This window comes from Diadema antillarum, unplaced genomic scaffold (genome assembly GCF_040938485.1).
Source record: "Diadema antillarum isolate AM-2024a unplaced genomic scaffold, OU_Dant_1.0 seq00001659_RagTag, whole genome shotgun sequence".
Classification (NCBI taxonomy): Eukaryota; Metazoa; Echinodermata; class Echinoidea; order Diadematoida; family Diadematidae; genus Diadema; species Diadema antillarum.
The window spans coordinates 1,652,175-1,671,067 of record NW_027272359.1 but is presented as its reverse complement, the minus strand read 5'-3'; the positions used below and the strand labels follow the sequence as shown (position 1 = coordinate 1,671,067).

Here is an 18,893-nt window from a genome sequence, read left to right as displayed (position 1 = left end):
CTGGTTTCTGATGTTTCTGATGTTAAATCCTCTCCTCCATGCACCATTTGAACACACAAAGTCATGAATATTCATGAACAACTACAATGCATTTATATTCATGAGACACACGCCATCTTACCTGGTCCTTGAGAGTGTCGCGGTACTTCAGCTCCGAGATGTCCGACACTTCCCCTATGACCCCGAGCGCCTTGACTAGACAGCACCAGACGCTGACGTACTGGTCAGCGTGGCCATAGTCTGCCCTCTTGAGTGGGATGGACAGTGCTAAGGCCCCATTGATACGCACCTGTCACATTAGATAAAAGACATTGCAGACATTAGCGCTCAAGAAACTTTAATATCCTGGGCCCGTTCAGACTAGGGAGTTCTTGTATGGTTATACGACATATGGATATATCACATTTCGGTGTGTCTGAAAGCTCTTATGTATCAATATACGTCGTTTCCATATATGCCGTATTATCCATACGCTGTTTATTTGTGTCTGGATGCTCTCATATCCATATTACATATGGCTATGAGATAACTTGGTGCATCTGTTAATAGATGTGCTGCTGAGAAGGGGAAACTACAAGATTGGGCAGGTAAATTGCACTCTACTTGTATATCTCATTCATCTCCTCATACAAATTCAAAATAGCAGTGGGAGAATTTTACTTACTTGTCAGTTTTCATTCTGATAACAAGGTTGCTTTCCTTTATAACCATGACTATACTAATCAACTCTGAATTGAATTTACCAAAAAAAAAATATTTCAAATAACATGTCAGGCTAGAAAGAATGAAATGTCATGAACACAAGTATCTCTCCTGGATCTGCCAAAAGAAACAAATCTCTGCAAACAAGTTACACATAGATATGGAGATAAACAGAGATAGAAAACAGAGAGACATACAGCTACTGCATATAATACAGAAGTGAAGAATGGGTGGATATGTTTTACATGGAAAACTGACTGAAAATATAGAGGAAAGAGACAGACAGATAGGTAGAAAGTATAAAGGTAAGATGAAATATTACATGGAGTTTAGACAGAGCAGATTTCTAATAAAGTAGGAACCAGTTGTGGGAGTCATAGCACAAAAGTGTTAGAAAGCTGCATGTATGAGGAAATAAGAGGACAGCAAGTATACCCATCCATATATATATATATATATATATATATATATATATATATATATATATATATATATATCGTCGCTGGGGTGATAAGACCTTGTATCTGCAATTTTGGTGAAAATGACTTTTTTGGAGTATTGGTCAAATAATGGGTTAAGTGATGTCCTGTCCAAATCCCAACTGTCTTACTCCAAAAATGAAGCCACCACGGCATGCACAAGGAAAGGCTACCCCATTCGCCACAGTGCTTTGGCCGCCATGTTTTTTGGCTCTCCTGAACATTGGACATTTTGTAGATACGAGGTCTTATCGCCCCAGCGACGATATATATATATATATATATATATATATATGTATGTATATACATACCAGTGGAAGATTTTTAAACAATGTATTCGTTTATATTAAATCTATTTAAAAATAAACTGAGGATTCATTGATTAGTAAAAATAGAAATATGATCTCCAATCACATTTCAGCAGTCAAGCATCAAGCACACACATGATTGTAGTTGAGTATTGTATGAAAACATTAAAATTTATATTGACCGGTGAAACTGAATTTGTGGGTCTGCAGATAAGACTAGGGTAGGAAACTGCAGAAGTTTCAAGACTGTTGATTTACTTCACTGGACATAACATGGCATGTGAATGATGGGGTGCTCAAATATTCATAAGGGTGGGATTTCACTGAGCACGTGAACGATTTGCGAATGACGCGAATGGCAAAATCCAGCATTCGCATTTTAGTCTGCAAAAGATCGCCAAACAAACGTGAGGGTTCGGAAGCGTCGTCAATTGTTCGCGAATGTCGTTTTTACTTCGGCGAGAATTTCAAAAAAGTTTGAAATTTTTTGCGAACCTTTTCCGCACACTTAGTCGGGATTTGCTCGTGAATTGTTCTCGAAAGTGTCTTTAAAGCTTCGTCATATGCGCAAGACCTTCGCAAGACACGCGCGATGTTCGCAAAATGTTCGTGAAACCCCAAACAGACTCCGAAACTTTGGAGAATGTCTCGCGTATGTTACGCGAAATCTGCGAAGTTTTTCCGATCATTTTACGACGTAATCACAAACTGTTCGCGTACCTTTTGAGACATTCTCGCGAACGTTTAGCGCACGTTTGGGGGATATATGCCCTGTACATTTTCTACAAATTAAAATCGTAGCATACATCTAAACATCAAACAATTATTAGCAACTATAGTAACAAAAGAAATTAAAGACTAGCAAAGAGAAAGAATATTTGATATACAAAAAAAAATCGCAGAATACACTTAAAATCAATCTTAAGTATGTAAATTTCATTTGAACTATAGAGATTATGTGTTGGAGGAACTGCAACAAAAAAAAAAAAATCAAATGCTTTACTAGTGGAGATACGTCCTAGGGGGGAAAAATGTAGGCAAACACACGATAGAGAAATGAGAGAAAAAGAAAGGAGAAATACAGGAAAGAAAAAAAAATTCAACTGATTTTTTTTTCTTGCTTCCACCTCTCCTTGCTACATTTTCTCCCATGATTATTGAAAATGTTTCGTTGTTCGCATTTCCGTCGCGTGTTCTTCGTGTACGTAACATGCTGTACTTTAGCAATGATACACACGACAATCGCACATACGTCGTGGGAACTTCACACAAATTGCGCAAGAATAGTTTTCGGCTTCATTGTCGGAACACATTCGGAGAAAAACTTTTCCGAATGTTGGATTTTGTCATTCGCATCCTTCGCAAATCGTTCGCGTGCTCCGTGAAATCCCACCCTAACTGCATGATATGTGAAAACAGAAGATCTATGGTTGGAAACCTCTTGGACAAATATTGGAACTTAGGGGCGATTTTGAATAAGAGAAAATATGAAAATAAAAGATGACTGATGATACCATGGTGGACAATAGCACACAGATATGTAATTTGATTTATAGTTATTTGGAGCAAACTTGTAACACTGAAAGTTTATTCATACATCAAAGTTTTAAAAGAATCATTGGCCTTTACTATTAAAGTTGAGTATTTTCTTTGTAACTGCATCTCTCTTTAAGGCCCCGCCATACTAGAGCGAATGGCCAACAAATGCCCTATGAATTCGGAAATTTGAAGATATGTTCGCATCCCTTGCTAATATTAGAATAGTTCGTAACATGTCTGACGTTCTTTGTATTCCTTTGTATATCTTTGCAGTCTGACAGGGTCAAATGACAAGGGGTCAATGAACTTGCCCTGATAAGCATTGTACTCGCTGTATTGTAGCACACTCTCAATAACTTCCCACAGATTTGAGTTAAGACCACTAGACTCACACCACAGGTACATAACCTAAAGTTCCTGGTTTAAAGTTTGAATGATGGGTGCAGTCCAAGAAAGTCAAAGTTTAAAATGTCGATGAATTTTCTCTAATAAGCACAGTACAGTCCACCGTATTGTGGTGTACTCATAAACACTTTCCATATATCTGAGCTGTGGTCACCAGGCTCATACAACAGGTGCATAACCTTGTATGCCAGTCAGGTTTTAATGTGGATGAGATCTGATGGGTTCAAAGGTCTAGTGGTCAATGAATTGGCCTGATGGTCACTGTACACATAGTTCTGTCATGTGCTCCCGGTGATTTTCCATGATTTTGAGGTCTGGCCATCAGGTTCATACCACAGGCGCATCACCTACAGGTGCCGGTCAATTTTGAATTTGGGAGAATTCTGACAAGGTCGGAGGTCAAATGGTCACCTAATTTTACCTGTTTGACAGTGTATACATAGTATTGTTGTATGCTCTCAATGCCTTTCTGCAGTTTTGAGCTTTGACCGTTAATTTCACACAACTGGTCTGATAATGTACCTTAATATACCAGTTAAGTATGTACAACATATATATTGGTGAATCCTGATACGGTCAAAGGCAAAAATGTTAATGAATTGTCCTTGATTTAAATGCCATATTCTGTGTTTTTTAATACCTTTCCACAGTTTTAAGCTATGACAACTTAACTCACACAACAAACATGATCACATTACCTAAAGATGTCTATTGGTTAAGTTGTTTACCTTTAATTTATATGCTGTTTATCGTGTTTTGTTTTTTTTGCCTTTTAATGTAATAAGTATCATTCTTTATTCTTATTGCTCAATAGATCAATGAGTGCAATTGCAATGTGTGTGTGGTTGTTTTGCATGTTAGCATGTGTTTTTTGATACAATGTCGTTAATGGATTGTGTATATGTACGCAATAGGTCGTGTATGTGGTAGTCTTTTAATGATGCATCTTAAAAATGAATCTCTTTTTTTTTCTTTAAGAGTATGGCATTTGGAATTAATAGTAAGTAAATTGCATGACATGTTTGTGGTTGGTTGGTAAGACTTTTGTGTGTGTGTGTGTGTGTGTGCAATGGCAATTCATATTTTTAAATCATTCTTCCTCAATAATGATATACTGTGTGAAATGCATTACATACCTAATTTTTATGTTCCTATGTATTTTGTAAATGGGAATTAACAAGTCTTTGGACTTTTCACCTGTGTGTATGTTTTAATGGCAATAAACCTGATCTATTCTATTTAATTCAATAACATTCATTAGCTATTCGTAGGAATTTACAGAGAACACTTGGGATTTTGGATGCATTCAAAATAAAAGAATTGGCTCTGGCATATCTTTGCGAATCCATATGAACAGCTAATGAATACAAAAAAAGTCAAACATGCTAAAGAACTATTCTAGTATTATCAACGGATGTGAACATATCTGCAAATTTTCAAATTCATCAGGCATTCACTCTAGTGTGACAGAGCCTTAAGAAAGATATTTTCTTTTTCGGTTCTTTTCGCTACTGCAGAATAAGAAAAGGTTACAAATCTGACTTGTTACTGTAACAATGAAGGCATGTTTGCCTAAAATAGAATTAACAGAAATAACTGCAGAATCTTTGAATAGCTCATACATGAGTCTTGCTGTGATAACAATGGAAAAAGGGCTGTAAACAATGAGAAAAAAAACAAACAAAGGAAGAACAGGTGCAAAAAGTGGGCGTGGTTGCATATTGATTTCTAGCTGAATGAGAAACAAAAAACATGGACACCTGTTATAAACATGAGCACCTGTTGTGAACATGACCACCTGTTGTGAACATGACATCCAAGCCACATATTCAAAGTACATGAGGTGTACTCATGTTGTCTCAACTCCTTGGAATGCAGACATCTGATTAATACCCAAAATGCACCTGTGAAATAATTTTCTTGGTTAATGATTGACTTCCATTGATTGCCAATGCCAGCCTATACAGGGTTTTTATTTTCTTATGTAAACATTTCAGCATAGCCACACAAGATATATTGCCCACTCTGATGTTACATGATCTTTGCATAGACTGTGATCTATTTTTTGAATGAGCACAAGAATAACACAATTATAAATGGCAGGTTTCAATGAATCACACACCTGGCAAGCCAGTTGTAATCTGTGCATAGTGAGTCAGTCATCTATTCACCTCAGAACACTTCAGAGAATAAGCCATGTTCGCATAGTCATGCTATCATCGATCATATGTAGATTAGCTCCTAACTACGAAAAGCATTCACACAGTGCATATCATGGATGATAGGACTCATAGTTAGCAAACAGCGAGCTAAACTCGAAGATAAAATCTGGAGGTGCGGTGCTCTGCATGCAATGACTCGTATTTTACGCATATCGAGCATTTCAACACAGGTGTTCACATTCACGGGAAGTAAATCAGTGCTGACAGGGGTCAAGCTTAACCACAAGCTCAAAAACTGTTCATATGGGCCCACTATCAAACTACCAGAATTTTCCACGAGTGCCCCAATTATTGTTCTGCATACATGCTAACTCTATTTTATTATTGTGTGTGTGGTTAGGAGCATGGCAGTAACTTAAAATCAGCTAACGATGAGTTCCATTCATACAGTACCTCACTTGAAGTCACAGGCCCTTGGTGTGGTGCTATGTACCTAACAACAAGTTGAATTTCATGGCAGTGTCATGCGAACCTAGCTTCTGTGTCACATGCATATGACAAGAGATGCCAAGTTTCTCAACTAGCTGGGAGTGAGCAACATGTGAGGGAGTGAAGCGACTGAAAGGGGTGGGGGATGTGGGAGAGGGTTGTCCCCCTTTTATTTTCATTTTGCCTTCAAGATAAAGTGATATCTGGCTAATCTGATTTTGGTTGACTGTGTAATAAAATAAGACCATTTTTGCTGCATGACAGTAATAAGGACATGACACAAACCTATGCTTCACCAGAAATCAAGCACTTTTCAATACTGAGTTTTATCTGCACATACTAACTCACTTTCAGTAGGGTCCCTTCAGAGAACACTGTCCTTCTCATACACATGACATCATTTTTATACTCAATTACTGAATCATTGCAAATGCTATACTGTCTACAAATGCTAGAAATTGAAATATGTAAGAATGACTAAATATCAGTTTCATGGATATGGCATCCATGACTCCTCCAACCTATTGAAAAATGATTTGTACTCTTCACCTCTTTAATAAATCTGAAAAGTGACCCTACGTATGTAGATTACTATCCCTCCTGCTCTGTGTGTGCATGTTGTTTGTTCAGGGGCAGATCTAGGAATTCCGTTAAAAGAAACCTGTACTGGCATTTTCTACTTGTCTGATAATTCTAATCTACATTTTTTGATGCCTACAACTAGAAAGAGAGGATTCTAAAACCCAGGATAAGCCTGTAATGATTTGTTGAAAAAAATGAAAACGAGCAAGCCAAGGAACGATCCACACAATTTGGCATACGTCACAGGTGCCAACCTCCGACTTTAGCAAAACGAACTAGAAAGGTTCTACACATGTCAATTTACTGATGAAATCTCACACGAAGTACTGCAAAAACTGTTATTAGTAAAATTGCAATATGGAGCTGAAATAAACATGTTAAACAATATTTATTAATTTTTAAAAGGAATCTCTTCAAAAGCTTTTTATTTAGATCAAATTTGTGGGGAATATTCCAGATATGCAAAATGAAATTGGCATCATTGTCCGAACGTGCTGCCCATAGAAAACTGTGTGTAAAAAAAGTAACATTGCACTAACTACAGTACAGTATGCATTGATGATGAGCGATAAAGGTTCGACATCACAGTTCAAACTATCTAACGAAGATGAGGACTGAGTGATTCTTAAAATCTAAATCCAAAAAAATAGTCAACGGCAATCACAGTTTACGCCTAGTTAGAAGAAAACGGCACTCAGTACATATAGACTCTAGACTAGAACTAGGACTAGGACTAGTGAGCAGTCAAGGACCGAGAAGATTCTACTCGCCGCTCCGTCGACAGCTGTACGTGCACAGCGCTAATAATAGGCACAGCGTAAACGTTTCGTATGCAATACATACCCCGAATGGCCCTGCTGCCAGAACTTGAAGAAAGTCCAGACAAAAGTCCAGACTCCAAGGTCTAGCGTTGCCGCTAGAGGCCCTTGTGCTGCAGGCCCTGTTGTTTCTGTGCTGAATTTTGCAGGTAAGGTATCTGCTTTATGGATTTTCAATGTTTCTGTGGTCGAGATAAATCTCATGGTGGTCGTATTAACACCAAGGACTAGTTTAGATCTAGTTTTATAGTAGGACCCATACCTCGGAAGAGTGGCCCGACCACGTAGATACAAACAGTGCCACCGCTTCGCGATCCAAGCGCTGGTATAGGCATAGTGCTAGAGTACTTCCGTATCCATGTAGATATCTCAAAATTCACTCAACCAAATTGCACCAAAATCACAAGAAGTATTTTATGACTCATGTCCACTTGCTCACGCTAATTGGAACCAAATCGCAAGTTGAGAAGCGTAAGTGAAGTTGTCGACTTTCCTGTCGTCGCTAAAAACAATCTGCTCTGTACGACTAAATAAGAGTGATCGCGGCGTAGTAGCCCTACTTGCCTGCGCACGCACAGACTGAAGTTAGCCATCTAATATCATGAGACAAATCTTTCAAGTAATCGGGAGCAAGAAATCAATTTATAAATTATTTGAGCTAAGTTGAATGAAAAATAAAGTTCGTAAATCACACAAATCGCTAAAGTCATGACATTTTAAAATTTAGTTCCTGCGTAAATTCCCCGTTCGCACAGCGCTAGTCGGCTAACTTCAGTTCTAGATTGTGCATATCGCGTTTACCAAGATCTCTCGCGAAGTGTGAGTTTTTTTTTAGTGACAACTTGAAATTCGGCGTCAATATTGATACTTCTCGATTACCGATTTCGTTCAAATATAATACGGTATTTTGAAATATGCTTAGAAGTATATCCTGTAATTTTGGTGCGATTTGGTTCAGCGAAATTTGAGACAGCTGCATGGATAGGACAGTACACAAGTGCCGCCTGCTAGCTAAATTGGGCCTAAGCGTCGTCTGCTACTCGGCACGATTTAACACACGCGTATGCGAGGGCTTGTAATCAGTGAAACATTTGGCACCTGTGACATCACGACATCCGGGCTCGTCAGCTCATTAGCATAATTCTCGCCCAAAAATTTCCATTTTCAACATGAAATTACGGACTAAATCGTTATGAAATTTTGATTCTGTTTGCACCGCTGGGTCTTTTAGAATTAAAAGAACAACATATAAAAGAATAAAAAACCGGTACAATGCCCTTTTAAGGGGGGGGGGGGGTAGAAAATATTTCTGTTGCTACTTCCGGGTTTGATTAGCTGACAAGAAAAAATAAATAAATAAATAAATAAAAGGGGCGCATGCGCCTTCTTTCGTTTTGTCTTTTTAGTTCTTTTATTTTAAAAAAAAACAACAAAAAAAAACCCCAAAGGGGGTCGCGTGCCCGATGTGCCCCCCTCCTCCCAGATCTGCCACTGTTGTTTGTGTGTGTGTGTGTGCGTGTGTGTGTGTGTGTGTGTGTGATGTGTGGGTATTTATGCATTGTGTGCATAGGTGTGCATGTGTGTGTGGGTGGCATGTGCGAGGAGATGAATACTCAATGTGTTGCCTCATAAAAGACATGCTAAAAAAAATATAGTACAGACCTAGATGGGTATTGACACTAGATGGGTCAAATGGATGATAACAAGAGTTGATGAAAAAGATATCCTGACATGATTATCGTATCCTAATATAGCATCTCTCTGACATGATGAATTGAGGCGGATTTGAGACTTAGAAATTCAAGATGAATGTGTGGATTTCAGCCACTGTTTTGCATACTTGCTCCAGTAATTAACCCACAGGGATGAATGCAGCTTGGCTGGTGTTCTGACATTTGATCTTATCTTCTTATTCATAGCATTGGGTGCACTGAATAGACAAAATCAAATATTGCAAATGGAAACAATGTTGAAAAAAATCAGAGTATTGACAGCTTCCTACTTGAAGATATCTATGTTATCAAAATCATCATTCTTGCATGAATTAATGATGTTATTAAAGCACTGAAAGATATGAATCATGTTCATGCATAATTTAACTCAGGATATCACAACTAAATTGTACTGTGGGAGAAAAAAAAAAGAAAATCTGTGAAAATTAAACCCTCACAAAAATAACAGCTTCTACAGTATTCTACATCTTGGCCACAATGGAACAGCAAACTAGTGATCACTATGCACGTAACTAGCACATTACAGAAATGTTAAGTTACCATGGCAACAGCCAATCAGCAAGTGTGATTTCCAGATGTTGCTACAGTACAATAAATGTCAGTTGAGATTGGAGGAATGTGTACGTAAGTTAAATGGACTGTACAGTACTGGTTGAGGTGGGGATTCATGTTTTGAACATTCCTAAGTGAGATAACGAGAAACCTCTTATGAAATATGAAAGAGCATGTAATATTAAGAAGGATTCAATGTTTATTTGAAGAAAATTGGTTTTCAAATGGCTGAGATATCCAAAAAAGGGATAATGATAAAAGGCGACAGGCCACGCCTTTTATTAGGATCTCTTTGTTTCACCTTGTTTTTTTTTTTTATATCTGAGCTATTTCCAAACCGATTCTCATCAAATAAACTTTTGATACCCCTTAGAATTGCATGCTCTTTGACATCTCATAGAGTGGTTTCTGAATATCTCGTAAAACGTTAAAAGCTAAATCCTCACCTCGACCAGAACTGTACACACCCTTTAAAGTCACTCATCAACAAAACAGGGCAAACGTTTGTGAGCTGGCCACATTTTATTAAAGGGATGGTATAGTATTGGTGCAGATGAGGATTGAGCTCTTAACTTTTTGTGAGATATCAAGAAACCACCTATAGATGAAGTAGTACAAAGCATACCTTTCTAAGATGAATTCAAAGTTTATTCGATGAAAATTGGTCTTGGAATGGCTGAGGCATCCAAAAGCAAATTAAAACAAAGCAATCGTAATAAAAGGTGGGTCCCAGGATCATTTTGTTTTGGAAATCTCAGCCATTTCAAAACCAATTTTCATCAAACAAACATTGAATTCTTCTTGGAAGCACATGCTCTTTCACATTTCATAAGAGGTTTCTCATTATCTCACTCAAAAATGTTAGAAACCTGAAGTTAGGACACAACCACAACAATGCAATCCCTTAGAAAAAAATGTGAAATACTTGTGGATGCAAATTTCTTAAGGCAATTTATTGGCAACATGTCCCTTTTTTAGACAGATGACTGTGGAATACATGTACAGTAAGTTTACTGCTCAGTTGTAACCTACATGATAACAGAAACATATTCATCTACGAGGATTTTTCAGCTTAAAATGGGTATAACAAATATTCTAGTGCTGTTTATTGTGCATGTGACCTTCCTGTGAATAGTTGAAAATCAGGGTGCATGTCATAAGTTTGACACCCATGAATCATACAGCCCACAAATCACACAGCCAATGAGTTTGACACTCAGCAAATAAGGCCCATGAGTTTGATACTAAGCAAACAAGGCCCACAAGTTTGACACTATTATAAAAGCAAACAAAGCCCAGGAGACCGACACATTGAGCTCCATAATGTAATGTCAACACATGTGGGTCATTTTTACTTTAATAGTGTCAAAGCCTTGGGCCTTCCTTGCTTAGTGTCGAACTTGTGGACCTTGTTTTCTTAGTGTCAAACTCATGGGCCTTGTTTGCCTAATGTTGTACTTTTGATATGGGCCTTATTTGCCTAGTGTCGAACCCATGGGCTCTATGACTTATGGACCCTTTTTCAATGTCAAACTCGTGGGCTGAATGACTTGTGGGTGTCAGTCTCGTGGGATGATACCGAAAATCAGAGTATTTCCCGCGTTATTGCCATAGATGTCGTGGTAATGTGCCCTCTAATGAGAATATACAGTATTACATATCACTACTCCATACTTTGTGTGAGCAGGAATGACTGTTTTATTCATCTTATATTCTAACTTCATCGATTCATTTTGAATGATGTCGCAAAGTTCACAGTCATCAAAAGAAGGAAATAAGAAAAAAAATATTAACTCAGCTTCTCCCTTGGGTTAAACCTCACAGGGTTTCTTTAGGTTGCACAAGCAATGAATTGATTGATATGCCACAAAACACAATATATCAGAAAGGGCACAAAAGCAGTTTGCATTACCACTGAATAAATCATGACCTGCCTTGAGATGAATTCACTACAGTTTAGAAATGAAATGTCTACAAAAGCCACTTACAGTCAACATTTTATGTTACATATCAAGGAGAACTAACACAAGAAGAAAAGCACGTGGATATATGCACTCATGTAAAAATAAATATTCAACAAGCAATTTGATCTTTACAAAGGATTTTAGGAATGGAGTCACTAATAGCAAGTGCGGTGGTACTTTCTGTACGTAGCCTAGCAACATCTCTTTCGTAAATACTGTATCACATTCTGCATAAACATTTACTGAATCACATACATCTGGCTAAATGACAAACATACTTTGCAGCAAAAAGTACAAATTTCTTTTAAGGTAAATGTATATATGACCAGAGTGAGACAAAAGGCTTACTACACATTCTAAATTGTATGTGTTCTGTCAGTTTGTCCCACGATGCACACATACTGTAACTATGCAAATGAGGAAATTATTCCGGATTTTTCTCCTACAAAATAATCATTCTAGTAAAAGATGACATCCACATCAAGTGAAATGAATATTGAAGGACAGGGACCAATTTAAGAAAGGCGAGAATTCCTGTGTTTTCATGACAGTGGCTATGGTCACAATATCTCTGTATGCAAAACAGATATGGCATCATTGCTTGCAAGGCTTCCTTTGACTTGCTCACAATTAAGTGCTCACTGAATTTTCTTCTTGAATGAATTCATAAATAATGATTAATATCCTTTGTATTAAAAGCTTTTAAGAATTGAGTAGTTTAGATATGAAAGACATTCTTATTTTTCAAAAAGGAAAGAAGAAAAAATACTGAATCACTGACAAAAACTAAGTTTACGACGTGGAACTGTTGTGATGACAAATTTTATTCTATGATGGCATGTTCATTTTTCATGTAAAAAAAGTCAATAAAATATTTGCTTCCCTAACTTCGTCTGTGGATCTAAAGTGGATATCTCATTGGCTTAGTGGTGACCTGGAAGTGATTTGAGTGTCGCTGGTCGCGGAAACGTCTCCGCAACGTCTCTTGGAGACTAGCCTGGTCTCTGGGGAGTCACGAAAAAATCGAACGTGTTTGATTTTTTTTTTTAACTTTTACTAATTTTGACCATGATTTCTCTGAACCATCTCTGTGACTTTGCTGAGACCAATTGGTGACCTACCAGAAACCTTGCAGCGATGTCCCTGTGACTCTCATTGTTTGGAGATGTCTTGGTGAGAATGCAAACAATTTCTCAGTCTTAGTCGTGTGACTTCCCTGTAGTCTCGTCCAGTGAGATAGGCCATTATGTCAACTTGAATTCGGTGAGAACAGGAAGTAACACTTACCTTGAAGTTCTTGCATTCACTGATGACCTTTGTCAGTGACCTATAGACCTCTGACCCCCACTGAGCCGTGCCGAGACCAAGGTGTGGATTGCGGAAGAGGTTGCCCAGAGCATAGCAAGCATTCCATCGAACCTTTGAATGAAAGGAGGATAAAATATTTCTATTTTAGAGTGGAGATTGAAGGTCCCATGAATTTTTCAACAAAAGGAGGATAAATATAACAATATCTAAGGGGAAATTTATAGATAAGTACATGGCGATTACAGGTTTATACAGTATATAAAGTAAAGAAAACTGAACTGACGCATTCACAATCTTGTACAATATGTCTGATTTATAATGTACACTTCAATAGCAGAGATGCACAATAATTTGTTTGTGTTGGGAATGTTTTCAACAATAGAAGACCTGCTTGTAAGACACTCCTCTCCCCCTTCCCCTCAAAAGAGCCATCTACATTATGACATATTATACAAATATTCTACTGCTTTTGCATAAATGAATATCAGAAAATAAAATGTTAATGATCTTATTTTCATGCAGTATAATGGTGTTAACAGAGAGTTGCAAGAGAGATCAAGACTTAAAAAACAACATCATAACAAACAGATGCTCTGACTGATTTTTGCATTCTTGTGACCATGTCTGTGTGGCAAGTCAGAGGTTGTAGTTATGTTGAGTTTAAGCTCCTCCCTGCCCCTCCCCCCTTTAGCATAACATCTACTACCCCTCGAGGTACACCCTCTGCCTTCTTTCTATCATAGGCAGAGACAGGCTGGTGGCCCACACTGATTACTGCACACCACAGCTAGCGGAAGACACAAATGTTATTCATTCATCCCACTCAACCTAATATTGAAAGTCTGTACCAATTTTTCCTCTCAATTCCGCACTACTTTCCTGTTTATCTAATCTTTCTGACGGTGCCACACACGCATGCATCTTCTCACTAACTGCAGTGCTCTGAAATCTATGTCTCACACAAAAATTATTCTTCACTGAATATGAATGAATAAAATGGCATATTTCTACTCCATGTGTACAATGTACCTTTCCTCATATTTCCCAACACATACTCTGACATACCATACAGTGACTGCCACAAGAGCACAAAATTAGAATTCAAAACAAAACATGACTTTAAAATAAAAGTTTTTTTTTCCACCTTGTTCTGCATAACAAGAGATAATACATCTGAATTCTATTTGTGAGATTCGTTTCATTTGTAGACAGTAGAAAGAACTACAAACCAAAAGCAGCATGTGAATGATGTTGGAAAAGTTTGACTACTGTATAAGCTGTTACTTTCGCGAACATATATTTTCGCGAATGAGGAGGTGATGGACATTTTCGCGAGATGTTGCTTTCGCGAATTGACACGAAGCTGTCCGAAGCGCACTATTACACCAGTGCGTTGGTGACATTTTTGCGTGTTGTTAAATTTGTGGTCCAACAGTGATTTGCGAAATTCATGAAATATTAAACCCTCGCAAAATAACAGTTTATACAGTATCACTTGGCTTCTCGATGTCACAATGAAAACAACTATCACAGTGAACAGAAACTGATACAGAAAAACGAAAAGAAGCATCATGTCCAGAACAACTCTTCATGATGAATTTGTGAAACGTGGAATAATTTTCCAAATTGTAGATTATGTGTCAGGCTTACTGCACACACACATATTTTATTGAAAGTAGCATAGGGAGAGCAATTTTTTAATTCCCAGAGATACTTCCAGATATACCAACAATTCTACAGTCCTTAATAGACAGGGAATAATTTTTGCGGTATTACTATCCAATATCTAGAAGGAATCTTATTCCCTGTTAGAGGCCCTCCCCCCCCCCCCCCCAAAAAAAAAAAGAAAAAGAACTAGAAATGTCGCTACGGCGACTGATGCCTCCGCCATAATGCATGATTCTCCCAATAGGTGTATAGTACAATGTCTTCACAATGTGTGATGACAGTTTCACATAACTGGCAAAATATCGAAATAACAGGTTTATCAGAAATATCTTGAATGTTCACTTTCCATGAACTGGGATTGCTATAATTGTCTATTAAAGAGTACAGGTACACATATTTGGGGAATTGAAAACTTTTACTTGACTTCTGACCGACCTTATTATAAGTTTATGCATTGAGTATAATTTTCAAGGTATGAAGAAAGAGTGTACAGTACAAAATATATCTTTTTTTTCATTCAAACCTAACCTTTGACCCTTAACCTTTGACCTTTAACCTTCTGGCTGGAAACTTCCAAGAGAATCTCCATTAAGTAATACATGTACATATATTAAATTTTAAAACTAATACTGCAATTATTGCATCATACTAGTAAATGAGGGAAATAGTAACATTTTGAGGAGTTGACCTTGACCTTTGACCCCCGACTATTGACCCATGACCCCTAAATTCCCTAGATAATCCCTGCCAGTCAGTACATGCATATGTACCAAGTTCCATGAAGATACATTGAACCATTTGTGAGAAATGTGATATTGCAACATTTTCACCTAACCTTTGACCTTTTGACCTTTGACCTTATGACATGAAACTCTCTCTGGAGAATCTTTATGCAGTAGTACATGTCTACACTAAGTTTCAAGAAAATAACTGCGGGCATTGCATAGATATGGGGGAAATAGCAACATTTTTAGCATTTGACCTTGACCTTTTGACCTTTGACCTCTTGTCAATGTCACTAAAATCTACTTAACTAATTGTCCCATCATACATCATCCTTGGACCAAGTTTGGTGAAAGGTGCTTCATCCAGTTTTGAGTTATCACGTAAACAGATAAATTTTAGGATTTGACCTTGATCTTTGACCTTTGACCTCTGTCCGATTTCACTGAAAAACTAATCAAGTAATTGTCCCATCATACATCATCCTCCAACAAAGTTTGGTGAAATTTGCTCCATACAGTCTAGAGTTATCGCGTAAACGGATAAATTTCATGATATGACCTTGACCTTTGACCTTTGACCTTTTGCCGATTTCACCTAAAATCTAATCAAATCATTGCCCCATCATACTTCATACTTGGACCAAGTTTGGTAAAATTCCAGTAAATATTACTCAAGTTATCGCGTAAACGAAAGCGGACGGACGTACGGACGTACGGACGTACGTACGGACGTACGGACGGACGGACGGACAACCCGAAAACATAATGCCTCCGGCACCACTACGTGGCGGAGGCATAAAAAGGAGAAGAAATGTCTTTTAGTTTGTTTTAATAGGTTTTGATTGCACTATGGTTTCAGTAATGAAGTGAATTTTAGAATCATATTACAATTATTATTTGAAGAAGTTCATTTGTACCAGTAACTACTTTCATTGTATTTATTAGTCTTGGGAGCAGACTTAGTGATGTAGTGAAATGACAGACAAAAGATTTTTTTTCCCCTGCAAATAAAAGGTAGAACATCACAGGAAAACATGCTGTAAAAGTGGAAGCTTTTACACATTTTAAATTTTCGTATTGAGCTAATTCTAGGGAAAGATTGTATTTTCACAAAAGTGCAGATGAGACTCCTGCTGCTCATTCTTTAGACATCTACAAAAAATATTTGCACATTCTCATTTCTACGTAGTACAGGGGAGTGTGAAATTGGGGTACTGCAAAAGTGGATATTTTAGTGATTTTTCGCGCTCGGCCGGGTAAGATGGATTTTGCGTGTTTACAAGTTCGCGGAATCAGGATATTAACTGCTGGAATGGCATGCAAAAATATTCGCGTGCTTTTATTTTCGCACTAGTTTCTGGTTGCCCGCGAAATGCGCAAAAATTTCCACATCGCAAAAATGTCAACTTCTACATATTCAGAAGAAATAGCTCTGTGTAACTTATTTACTTTTTCATGGCAGGAGTTCTTCATGAATATTCTTAAAGAGAACTGGGATAATCTCATTGCCTGAAGCCTTTGAAAGCAAATGAATTCATAAATTAACAAGGAAAAGTAGAAATTACGCGGTGCGTAATATATGTCCCCGCCGGAAGTAGCATTTAGTAGCAAAATGTACAATATAGGTAAAAAATCAAGGTCAAAGGTCAAAGAAGTCAAAGGTCAAAATTCTGTGTAGAAGTTTTGAAGCCCTCACCTAGTGCCATCACATAAAGCAAACGGAAGTGAAATCGGGTTAGAAATGGCAAAGGAGTAGCATTTTGTAGCAAAATGAACAATACAGGTCAAAAATCAAGGTCAAAGGTCAAAGAAGTCAAAGGTCAAAATTCTGTGTAGAATTTTTGAAGCCCTCACCTAGTGCCATCACATAAAGCAAACGGAAGTGAAATCGGGTTAGAAATGGCGAAGGAGTAGCATTTTGTAGCAAAATGTACCCGTACAATATAGGTCAAAAAATCAAGGTCAAAGGTCAAAGAAGTCAAAGGTCAAAATTCTGTGTAGAAGTTTTGAAGCCCTCACCTAGTGCCATCACATAAAGCAAACGGAATCGAAATCGGGTTAGAAATGGCGAAGGAGTAGCATTTTGTAGCAAAATGTACAATATAGGTCAAAGGTCAAGGTCAAAGGTCACGACTGAATTCTGTGTAGAAGTTTCAAAGCTCCCATGTAGTGCTATCATATAAAGCAAACAGAATCAAAATTGGCTCATAAATGACAGAGAAGTAGCAAATTGAAGATTTTGATCACACACGGACGCACACACGGACGCACACACGGACGGACGGACGGACGGACGGACACACGGATACACACACGTACGGAGCCCGTTTCATAGTCCCCTGCTCGAACTCGTTCGGCGGGGACAATTAAAGGGCTATGTCAGTCAGACATTGGGATTGAAGGAACTTTAATTTGTCCTGTTCTTCCTTGAAAATCCATGACAATATATCTAACCCTCACTGAGCTTTGTTCGCCAGTCGGTGTGCAGGCTGGAGTGCTTTCTTCGCCAAATAACACGGATGTCCGGAATCTAATTGGCAATGAATAGAGATTACCTAATTTCCCTCATCCCTCTTGTCTCACCACAATAACATCTTCCTCCAGGAATGAGGCACATTGCTACATCTGAGTGGGCTTGCCAATCCACCACAGCTGCAGGTCAAGTTTGGATAGATTACTGAATGCTAAATGCAAAAGCTTGGCAAGTTTAAAGGGATGGTATAGTTTTGGATGAGATGGGGATTTAGATTTTAACCTTTTTAACCCGTTGAGGACGAGTCCCGAGTATACTCGGGCAGGGGTCTATGGGAAATGCGTGTTGTTGCAAAATCAGTCCGTCCTCAACGGGTTAAAGATGATTAGTAACCACTAATTCAAAATATTAGAATCGGTCTTGAAATGACTGAGATATCAAAAAAAAACACCACCTAGAATTATCACTGAAGGTGATTAATACCCCCACCCGTAGTGTTGCTTTATAGTATGTGATGTCATGAGGGCAATGACGTTAATACCAAGTTTGTGCACTTGTCAAATTGGAAACAGAATAATTTTAGTTTACTATTCAATTACAGAGTCGACACTGAGTTCCACAATGTTTGGGTAAAAAGAGTGGTTACCATGGCAATGCATTGTCTGATACAAACACAAGGGAAATTTCGCATAACTACACTTAAAGACCATCATACATAACAAATTTGACCTTCAAAGCTTGAATGGTTTATTTTGATACAAAAATGAGTGGTTACCATGGCAACACATTTTCCCTATACTAACACATTGGTGTCTTGCAAAACTACACTTCTAGATCATGATACATACTAAATTTGACTTTAATTGCTTGAATGATGGAAAAGTTATTCGATCTGCAAGGTTTTGGTAAAATTGTGGTTACCATGGCAATGGTTTGTGTGACAAACACAAAAATTATGTGTTCCACATCTATACCTCAGGGCCATA

At 37.8% G+C, this 18,893-nt stretch overlaps 1 protein-coding gene across 1 annotated transcript in view; it reads right to left on the bottom strand.

Moving 5' to 3' along the window:
• The window catches only part of LOC139711448 (HEAT repeat-containing protein 6-like), a 97,133-nt gene that overhangs the window by 18,476 nt on the left and 59,764 nt on the right, over positions 1–18,893 (bottom strand). Inside the window, exons 20-21 of the mRNA XM_071623330.1 lie at positions 13,021–13,152; positions 122–289 (exon numbers count right to left, since the gene is read on the bottom strand). Of these exons, the coding sequence (XP_071479431.1) occupies positions 122–289; positions 13,021–13,152 (300 nt within the window). The remainder of the gene's footprint in view (positions 1–121; positions 290–13,020; positions 13,153–18,893) is intronic.